This window comes from Papaver somniferum, unplaced genomic scaffold (assembly GCF_003573695.1).
Source record: "Papaver somniferum cultivar HN1 unplaced genomic scaffold, ASM357369v1 unplaced-scaffold_81, whole genome shotgun sequence".
NCBI classification, from domain to species: domain Eukaryota; kingdom Viridiplantae; phylum Streptophyta; class Magnoliopsida; order Ranunculales; family Papaveraceae; genus Papaver; species Papaver somniferum.
The window spans coordinates 4,005,918-4,017,260 of record NW_020651082.1 but is presented as its reverse complement, the minus strand read 5'-3'; the positions used below and the strand labels follow the sequence as shown (position 1 = coordinate 4,017,260).

The following is an 11,343-nucleotide window of genomic DNA, read 5'->3' as shown; positions in this document are numbered from 1 at the left end:
AACACTCGAACCTATAAACCTTACCAACCTTCATGTGATATTCCTCAGGAGTGCAGAATCCAGCTCACTGGAATGCGTCAAGACCTAAAAATCTTTGCAAATTTCATTAATAGATGTCGTAATATAATTACTAATCAAAGTGAAATTCACAGGAAAATATACTAGGAAACATGAAAACAATGTTGCAAGCACCTGATCCTGAAAGTAATCTGCAGAAGATAAATATCATCAGAAGACCAAGTCCCTTTGATAGCTTTGAAATATCAATGTTAAACCAACTTCATTAACATAAAGGATAAGTAAGAATCCTTATAATCAACACTAACTTTGTTAAGAAATTAGTAAAAAAAGAAATGGCCCAAGCTATGTAAAGAAACTACCATTGGTAGGGTGTAGCATTCCCTATGAACATTGAAAAACTAATGATACAAATATGAACTTGATTGATACATAAGCCTACAACTAGAGCACAGCTCTCTCCACGAGAACTGTTTCTTCTGATTCTGCATTAATGCAGAATGATGGTGATAAATACATATGTACAATGGGGTAGATAGAAGCAATGGACTTCAGTGATGCATCCTCCTCCCCGTATCACACTCTCTTACAGAAAGCAAATGGTTTCCTCAGAAGAAGCCGCATATCCAGATCAAAAATAGTCCAAACCTAATGATAGTAGGAAAGTACGTCAGAAATTTATAGCAGACTCTACTTTTGACATTCAAACAATATAACAGATACATACCACTAATTCTATCTCTTGACAAAGCATTATCTTGGTCTCCAGAAGTTTGAAGCTGCAGAACAGAAACATACACTATGTTACTACTCGTCATCCAAAAGTAAGAGGGCATCATTTAAGAACCAACCCAACTACACCATTCTCTACAACGAGAAGTATTGTTACAAGATAAGTTAAAGATAGTAGTTCTGAAAAACAATAGCTTCTAGTTTGAAGAGCTGAAGTGCTAGGCTCCCACCAATGATTATGTAGTAAATGTGGTGACTGTCATGGCACCACAGTGCTCATAGTTATCTTGGTGTTTTGCGGGAGGGTGGTGATAACTAAATAAAATAAGTTCTGAGTACACCAAGGAAACAAGTTGCTTATTTTTGTAGCAAGTGATTTCCATACTTAACAAAGAAAAACCATATGGTACCCTAATGATCAGTTACCAAAAGTAATAAACCTACGGCTACTCCAATGGTTCACAACAAGACAGTAAAAACTTCTCCTTGGCACCTCATAACAACTCCACCAAAATACCAACATGCAAAATTGTCAAATAGAAATAGGATACCTCCATTTTCTCCTGAAATTTCAGGTCGTCTATGAGGTGTAGAGTGCCGATAATTTAACGATCTAGGAGGATAAGACCATTCGCGACCATAGTATGAAGGAGCATATGAAGAGTCAGTATTGTCAGAATGTACAGGTCCTGTAAAGAGAGAGAAAAGCAGATTAACCAGTGAACGCTGAGAAAACACATGAGAAAGTAAACATCATGTCATGTGGCACCGCAATATATGTCATACCTGGATGAATAGGTGGAGGAGGTAATCTACATCTCTCGTCAATCTCATGTTGCATTCTTTCTTGGCTGCTGTCATACATATTATCCCTATGCATATCATGCCCAAACTGGAATCTCTTGGTGAAGGAAGAAGATGAAGCTTCCATCCATGAATGCGCTCTCTGGTCTGCCTGAACATAAGAGAACTGATTTGAGAGCATCGGAGGTGGTGGCTGTAGGTGGTAATTCTTATTATGCAATGCTGCTGCCCCATCTATATGTTGAGCGTTATTCCCAGTTTGTAACGGAGTATGGGGAGGTCCAGGAAAACTGCAGCTGGGATCTGAGGAGCTAGACAAACCAGGTCTTTGCATCGGCGGCACAAACTCTTTGTACCCATAATAATGTGTATGCACTGTATCCGAAGGCAAGGAGTTGGCATTCCCTGTGCCTGGTTGGTGGGGGGTAGGTAGCTGCAAGCCGCTTTGCAAACTCTGCAAGTATGAAATCCAATTAATAACAAGTAAAATAGCTAAATGCTGCAGTCCAAAACAAATATGACCACAAAAAATATTTTTTGGTAAGACACAAAATTCTTTTGGTAACTAGCATGTAGTAATTTTAATAATACCCCTTTACAGATAGATGCCCACAATCAGTTGGTTAAAAGATTGGCAAACACAAACAAGCACAAAATACTCACGCATGTATTTGCATAGTAGTTTGGATCCGCATTGTCCGCGAAGGAATGAACTGAAGGTAATGGTGGTGGTAGTGGGAACAACTGCGAGGATGAAGGCAATGGTGGCGGAGAACTGGGCAGTGGAGGAGGAGATGGTGGCCTATCTTCTGGGAGCGGTGGGGCAAAAGGCAACTGAAGACGCTGCTCATATTGACCCTGAGAAATATGCACAGAATCTATATCACCTATGCATGAAGGAGCAACATCCTCCATTTCCAGCTCACCATCAACATCTTCTAAAATATGATGGTGCTTTATAGTGGGAATAGATGTAGGGGTTGCTTCCCTCTCTCCATGGATTTCAGGCTGCTCATGCTCAGGGGTAACAGCCTCAAAGCTCTTCTCATCGGTATCACTTCCTTCCTCTTCAACTTCAAGCATACGAGGCATAAGAATTCCTGCTAGCTGAAAATTTGCATTGCTGATGACAGAAAAAAAAAATCAGTAAGCAGCTTCTTATTGGCTCGAGAAAATTCTTCTGTTGGGCAAAACTAGATTGCCAAGAGTCATTTACCTTCCATATTCATCGACAAGCATGCCCTCCATTTTCCTAACAGGATCATCCAACGACCTTTCTGTCCTTGAGGGGCGCCGCGAAGATGAACCTATAAAGGGTGCATCAGCAGAATCAATCTCCTGCATGTGGTGGCGGATGACGGATTCTGGGAGGGTTTTCCTTTCAAGCCAGAGTTTTAAAACCTTATCAACCAAATGGGGAACCAATAAACCATCATCAGACTAAGCAATAAGCCCAAATGGACAATTAAGATCATAAATTATACAGCTTACTTACCTTTAGGCATTGCTTTCGATTTTCTCTTGCAACACTTCCAGGACCAGGAGGAGCTGCAAAAGCTAACAAACGCGGAAGCGCTGCTTGGACTGCCGAAAGGAATGCGTCCCCGGTGTCACCTGGCAATATTTTGGCGAACTAATTAGTCTACAACCCTCTCCAGCCACCAAGTTTAAATCAGACTAGAAGTTGAAGTAGGATCCTTGTGACGAACTCCATATAATTGGAAAAAAAAACGCTGATTATAACAATTAAAACCTTCAGTCTAGCACAGGTTACAATACCTTCCAAGCAGATGCCTTTTTGACCACGGGAACACTGAGTAATAGAATCCACCAGAAAGAAAAGATCAACTCTTCTGGGCAAATTTGATTCGTTTTCTAAACTTCGAGCAAGAATTTCCACAACCTAAATTGTATATAGGAGATGAAGGGAAAGAGTAAGTACAGATGTAGTAGGCATGTGGTCACACCTGGAAAAGTATTGCATAAAACATAATTAAAAATGTGGTTGTTATAGCTAATGACACCGTACTTGGCAAAAATACAGATTAACAAGCCCTGAAAGATTAAACATCATGGAACTTGTTGAGTAGTCTGCTTTTTTCATTGTTCGCATTACTTAACCTAATTCATGTTCCCCACTACTACTTCAGATAAATTAAGACCACAAAAAAATATGGCAGAATGACGATGAATACATCAGAGTCACCAGATGGTTGCAAAGAAGCTACCCCCAAATGCCTCATACAAACCAACTTGAGAGCATCTGGTTCCATCTAGCAACACGAATACATCAGTCAATGAGGAGGTTTAAAACCTAGAAAAAAAAGACCATCTCCTTGATTGCAAAGTATTTCCACAGACAATGACTAGTACACCTTAGTCCATCAAATGCTTCAAATTTTTGGTATAATTCCTATCCACTGCACAAAAGGGAAAAAGAAAAAAAAACTACCCCCGTATACTAGCAGCACTGTGCGTAATTGATTAGATTGGCAAACCTTTTTCTTCCTTGGTAAGCACAAACTATTTAACTAGAAAGATGTCCACTTAAACCTGCAAGGTGGTTCATGTACTACTACAGGCAGACATCATAGAAAACAAAAGAAATGGAAATACGCAGAGCGCAATAAAATTCCAAACTAGCATAATGTACAAGCAGAGAGCAATGGGAAGAAAGCCTACCTCACCAGCAATGCCACATTTTATGCAGTCAATTGCCAGACGTGTTGCTTTACCAATACTATCCTTCGTCCTTGATAATGTTCCAAGAAATCCCTCAAACAATTTCCGAGCTGAACTTGTTTCACATGCATTACCTTTACTCAAAAGCTGCCCATTAGATACCACAGGCTCCATCTTCCCTTCTTTGTCCATCTCCAATACATGGCAAGGTTTCTTACAGTGTGGAGGCACTTCTGGACTTCCGCTACCATTGTGTAGAAGATGATTATTATGATTATCCAAGGTAGGCAGATGGCAAATCGAGGAATTATGTGGAGTCACTTTCTCCAGAAAACTCAACCTATTGTTTGTGAACGGGCTAAAAGTAGTATCAGAGACAACTTTATCATCTACAGGATCGTCTGAAAGAGAAGTGGTACGAGGTAATTGCCTTTTAGCCTGTGCAGCGGCAATTAAACCCTTCATCGTTGTCTCAGATGAAGGAGCATCAACAGCTTCCACTACTAGTTCCTCCTGAACGTCTCTCACAACTTCACACCTAAAAATGCAGAAAATGTAATCAGCAGTAAATAAAAAAGTGGAGGTTTACTAATTCTGATATTTCCCAAAAGAAAAAGACAACAATGATGATCATTTTAATAACTATTAAGAATATTTAGTACTTTTTCGATGTAATTAAACTAGCAATACAGATAAAAGAAAGAACATACTACTACACCAGAAAACTTACATGTCCGCAACTTCAGTGTTTTCATCTGATGGAGATTCTGAAAACTTAGTATCTAGACAAGATCTGCCACCAGATAGAAGCAGATTACTATGGCTTGCAGGTGAAACCCTGGGATAATCTTTAGCTTCTGGAGCAGGTTTCGAACTCCAGACCTCCGTTCTTGAGGTACCATTTTCCCTGTCTGGATCCGTGAGAGGAGGTAGGTCGCGCACTTTTGGTCTGTCAACAGAGCACTGGTTGCTAGGTATGCTCAAATCATCCAGGTCCATCGGTGATAGTTTACAAGGATCTATCACACCAAGAGTCAATTCCAATTTGTTATGCTTCTCACTGAAGACATGGGAAGGTTGGGAAGGTTCTATGGGGAACTCAGTTTCCCTAGATCGAGTATCAAAAGATGCGTCATCAAGATCGATGACAATCTTAGAACTATGGGCCTCTGACGACATTTCCTTGCGCTCACAAGATTTCTCTTCTGAAGAAGCTCTGGTGGGCATCTCACAAGATGGTGAAGTCAAACTACCAATCATTTCAGACCTGCCGCTCATATTTCTACCTTCATCACAAGAATGTTCGGCATCCCCGGCCTCGAAGACACTCCCTATTTTGCTATTTTCTGCTTCTTTGTTCATGGCCGCCTGAGAAGAACCCTTCTCCTGATAACTAGAGCCTCCATTAGAAGATACTGTTACTGACACTCCCTGGTTTTCAGTATTTCCCTCTTGGACATTCTCAGCTACATTGGCAGACATAGCTTCAAGAGCTCGATGAAGTCGCTTTGATGGTGGTAAAGCAGCTTCACCATCCACTGAGCAGCCACGAAACTGAAATTTCTTGGGCTTCCAAGCCGGAGGCTCATTTGCAGTACATCGATTCGAACTAGTTGTTGATGATGAACCATTTCCAGCTCCTTTCATCTCCAAGGATGTTGTTCCATTAAGAGAACTACTTAAGCAACCAGAGAACACTGAAACAGAGTTATTCACCGAGGCCTCCTTTGAGGATTTATCATCAGTGCATATTGAACCATGAGTTTCTTTCTCCTCTGTGGGCATTTTACTCATACGGACCCTGGCTCGTTTTACCAGTGGCAAGTGCTCATCACCATCTGCCTTCCAATAACTTTCAGTTACTTTTTCAGTAGCATTATGCGAAATAGAAATGGTGTTTTCACCCTTAACATTCACAACGGACACTTTGCCAGGGCTGGCTGGAATTCTGGGTGCAGAATGAGGGATTCTTTTCCTATTAAGTTTCCTTCTCTTCTTAATGACAAGCGCCTTAGCCTGGACATGAAGTGTTGCACACACCTGAACATCTCCATTGATGTAATCTTCAGCAGGATCAGGGTTTTCAGATTTGCAAGTAGATTCTAATGTACTGCCCTCATTCAAACTGACTGTATCAGAGTTGGTAGCAACTATCTCAGAAGTATTATCTCCACTGCTATCATTAGATATACAAGTTGCCAAACAGACAGGTGACACTGTATCATGCCAAACAGCGTCATCAAGAAGAGTTTTCCTGATCCGTCTATTCCTTTTTACATTAGGAACTTCATAATCATCATCATCGTCATTCTTACTGACATCATCTACAGCCATGATCAGTGTTTCGAAATTGCTTGAATCAACCTTTACTGAACTTCTAGACTTTCTAACTGCTCTTTTCTGTACGACCTGATGATTCTGAAAAGGTTTTTCTCTAGATCTCTTTCTCGAAAAGTTTGAAGCAGACAGTTTTTTTTCTTTAGGATGATCAGGAACCATGGTATCCGCAGCAGGCTCTTCAGACTGAAGATCAGTTAATTCAATTGCAGAAACAGGGACTTCAACAGGATTATGGGACCCATTTCTATCAGCAGATGTACATAAGCTTCCATTGTATTTGTGCATCATTATACTCGGACTTTTTCTCTGATTCCTCTCTGATGATTTGTCAATTGAACCTCCACCAACCCCAGTATTTGACACGGTACCTTCATCACCAGAGTTCACTTCGTCACCTCCTTCCTGCTTTTTTGACTTTTCAAAGCAATCAATAATCTCTTCTACTGCACGGACAAAATCGGAACCTTTTCCCTGGCGCTTACCTAAAAGAGTTTTCTTTTTTTCTTCTGTAAACGCTTCAACATCTGCAGGGTTACAAAAGGCACTGCGCAACACAAAAGCAGCATAAGCATAAAAAAATGGATAAAATTAGACAATTAACACCAATTACTCTTTCCATAGGAGAGCTAAGATCATAAATAAAAGGAAGATTGAATGACCTACACAAAGTTAGACTCTGTTTAATCATATCATCGCCAAGGGAAATTACAGCGACTCATGTATATGAGGAGTCGCCTAGTATTCCACTTTCCAATCAGTTTAACAATTCTAATAATCAGGGCCCTTCAAAGTTACACTTCAATCATTTTGGCTAATCTCAGACAATTTGCCAAAATTCTATAAGATTGTAATATCTTGTGATTTTTCAAATGCGCTTGAAAGTCAAAATTAGCTATATCACAATTGTTTGGGTTGGTAACTGTTAACCTCCACACAGTATGTTCTTCAAGCATGAGCTAGTGACTGCATCGGATAATCGTTTTGGCACCTTTACATGCCGGCTCGATCTCTTGTACCATGTCTCTGAAAGGAAGTGTTTTATTTATTGTGATTCATTTCATTTTTCTGTCTCCAATACTGATTATGAGGTGACTGAGAATACAGGGTTTTTGTTGAAAGTCTTACAGACAATACTGCTTGGAAGCTTAGAACTCTCAGGTGGGGTCGGTTGGAAGTTTAGAACTCTCAGGTGGGGTCGGTTATCTAAACTCAGGTTTTGAAATGGTGATTTGAAAGCATGTAACGTGGCCTAGTTTTATATTGTCCTTTAAGAATTGTAATACATCAACAACAACAAAACAAATGTGTCTAAAACAGGTGCAGAAGTATGTGTGGTTGCTAAGTTGTTGAATATGCAGATCAAGAGGAAGAAATTCATCTAACAACCAAGAATGTTAAGTGGAAGAGCATGGACAAATATGAAATAAGAAAAAATCATGATATGATTAAATATGATGAACAGCAATGATGTAAAGCTGGTGACATATGCAAGAAACAAGTTGCAACACACATTTACACTAAAAGAACCATGATTGAAGTACCTAAGGTGTACGTTGTTTTTGGCAAGAAGACCGAATGACAAGGGTAAAGAGAAAAGGAACACGGTGATGCCAAATATAATGATAATCCAAAGATTTAACAAACTCAAGAATCACAATAGGAGATCCTAGTGAACTCGTAAAGAAAGATGGTCTAGTCAAAGCATGGTGTATAATGCAGACAAAACTTCAGTCAGATGGTTCCTGCCCACGTCTTTCACCAGGGCAAGTCAAAGGCAAGGGGGTTTCAAACTAACCTCAATAACCTCATCCTAGTGAACCAGACATAATTCATCTAAGCCTTGTTCCCAAAAAATGAAGTAGCTGAAGATGTCAACAAGTTAAGTTTGAAAATTAAGATATAATAAGTGTACTTAGCTGAAAGAAGGAAGAACTCAGATGAGATTACAATCTCATTCCAGCTCAACTTTAAGAACCTGGAAATTATCTACCGCGGTGCTTGCATAATTTTTCTGACAACCAGGCAACAGAAATTTTTAATGTGTATAGGGTTGCCGTTCTACAGTTGGTCCGTAAGTCATGAATTGAATATTGATAAGACATTATGGATCCTCCTTAAATGGTCAACTTTGAGTTAAGTTGCTTTTCAATGTACACGACTATGATTCATATATATCTATATCCAACTACGCTCATTGTAAAGCTCGTGTTCTTACTCGAGAACTGCTCTCTTGAGAAGAATACCCCGCGAAATACTTACCAGCTCTCAGCTAGAATTTACCAACCATTTGTAACACAATAAAGTAAACACATGTGTCATACTCTCACCAAATCAAGAGACCAGTTGCAGAACCACCTAATCACGTTGATATTCCATCTATATCGTTGTTAATTAGTAACTTGTTTCAACTTGGAGACCAAGAATTTATATTTACGATTACGACTGTAGATTACTAAGTGTGCCACTCATACTAGTTGTCATTTTGGATATAATAACGTACATAATATAAAGAAGAAAGAACATGTGCCTCTATTGCAGTGTCCCGCTACAGTAACACTGGATTCCACCTCTATTAAGGAAAATCAAGCCGTATAATGTGCTCTTAACCGAAGAACGAAAAGAAAAAACTACAACAACATCTTTTTGCAGGCCTACATAGAAATCAATCTTATACGTGTTTCAAAGAAAAGGCTTTTCAAAGAGCAAATTTCAGCACTTGTGATTGCATGGGAACTTGGACTGGTGTAGAGGTTAAGATAAAGATAGAAACAGACTCTTCTGGGTTACTGAAGAAAATTAAAGGAATCTGGGTTCTCTTATGATTTTTTTCCCTATAAGGCTATAACTATTCTTGCAATTCGCCATCACATCATCCACAAGAAATTTTCTTGTTATGAAAGTTAATAAAAGTAGGGATCGTTCAAATTGTAAATATAATTTGTACCTCTTTTACTTAGGTGGAGTGACTTCTCCTCCCTACATCTTTGTGAGGATTGTGCCCTTGCCTAAATGCTCGTGGGGTACGTACATATGATCATATGATAAAACTAAGATCAAGTCAAAACAAGTATTTATTACATGACCCTGAGAGGATTTATTTTCCTTCATCCATAGAAAATCTACTGGATAAATATATGCTGTACTAGATTTTTTTTTCCTTTCTAGGTAAACCACATATCTCCATTGATTGAAAGGCGTGTAGGCAGATCAAGAGTTAAGGTTAACAAATTAACCAAATCTAACAATTTTGCATATCACATCCAAATTACTCCTTACCACTCGACAACATTAAGCTTAAATCAAATCATAAGAGTTAAGAGTAGACTCACATTTGTTTCGTTCCAAAAAAGTATACCAGCACCTTCTTCCAATCGGTAGAGTATCCCCACTTTTCTGGTTCACTAACCTGTCATCACATAATTCAAACATGATCACACCATGTTAAACCAAATGCCATAATTACCACTACTTTTGTACACATCGTGGAAACTATTTATTTTACATAGAATAAAAGGAGAATAATTTTATGTGTTATCTATTTATTTTACGCATGCAGGTGAACCACCGACAAACAAGAATATGGTATCTAATCGATAGGAAATTGAAAATTAAGGCCCAGGTAGACAAAGTGTAATACTATAACTCGATCCCAATACCTCGATTAGAGAGGAGGGATTGCATACCTAGAGACCAGCCAATATTCATGAAGTTACATGTCATGCAAGGAATCAAAACATATTTTTTCATGGATTTACATCGGATCAAGGGGTGAGGGACCATCAAGTGATCCTAATGTAGGAAAAGCCACAAATTTGGAAACCTAAAATCAAGTTTCAGCATCCAGAACATATTGAAGCATACAAAAGTTGGGATCGAACTAGAAACTATCATAGATTTATGTTGGCCCAGTGCAAGAGTATAAAAAGTGAGAGAACCCCAAATATTGGAAACCAGAATAAGTTTTGAGCAACAAGAGCAAAAAAAAAGATTAAAAAAAAAATCAACCTTTTCAATCAGGGAATTACAAAGGATCAAGTAACATCAAGAAACCCTAATACATGAGTTCAAAGTAAAAAAACAGAAAATTGGGAACCTAAAGCAAATAAAAATCTAGGTTTTGAGCAAACAACCAAAAAGGCACAACCTTTTCAAAGTAGAATCAATCATGGAATTTTAATAGATCAAGCAACATCAAACAAACCAAATACACGACTCAAAATGTGAGAAAAACACAAAATTGGGATCCAAAATCTAGGGTTTGAGCTAGCAAAAACCAAAAAAGATAGAGAAAAACCAAACACTTACGGTTGCAGGCCAAGCAGGAAACCCCTTGACCTTAGCCAGAACGAGATCTCCAATTTTCCATTGTTTCTTAGCAGCAGCGGCGGCAGCAGCAGTAGAAGAAGCTTTACCGCCACCTCTTCTCCTACTTGGTGCCATTAAACCCAAACCAACAAACCAACACAAAACCAACAAAAATACATAAAAGAAAAAAAAGGTTAAGATTGTTTATCTGATTCTAGGTCATTCAAAATACCAATTTTGAGAATAAAAATTTGGGGGTTTTGATTGGGAAAAACAGTGAGACAGAAATTGGTCGATTCTCTGTTGAGAAATGGAGCTTTCTGCTGTGATTAGGGTTTCTAGAGATGGGAATTTCAGGCATTGGAGGAAGAACAAGGAGAGAGTTTTAGAGAGAGAGAGAAAGTAGTTTTTAGGGGGAGGGAGCGTTTGTGGAACAAGGGTAATCACATAACACAACTTACT

The 11,343-nt window shown here is 38.9% G+C and overlaps 1 protein-coding gene across 1 annotated transcript; it reads right to left on the bottom strand.

Annotated features, from left to right (window-relative positions):
- Window positions 1-230: 230 nt before the first annotated feature.
- LOC113345162 (ENHANCER OF AG-4 protein 2-like) lies at window positions 231-11,313 on the bottom strand. Its single transcript, XM_026588981.1, has 12 exons — window positions 10,882-11,313; window positions 9,906-9,982; window positions 4,967-7,120; window positions 4,237-4,774; window positions 3,334-3,457; window positions 3,050-3,168; window positions 2,771-2,955; window positions 2,218-2,677; window positions 1,537-2,008; window positions 1,302-1,439; window positions 746-797; window positions 231-666 (listed from the first exon to the last, which is right to left on the bottom strand). The coding sequence occupies exons 1-11, from the start codon at window positions 11,014-11,016 to the stop codon at window positions 772-774; spliced, it is 4,428 nt and encodes a 1,475-aa protein (XP_026444766.1). The 5' UTR covers window positions 11,017-11,313; the 3' UTR covers window positions 231-666; window positions 746-771.
- Between the last annotated feature and the right edge of the window lie 30 nt (window positions 11,314-11,343).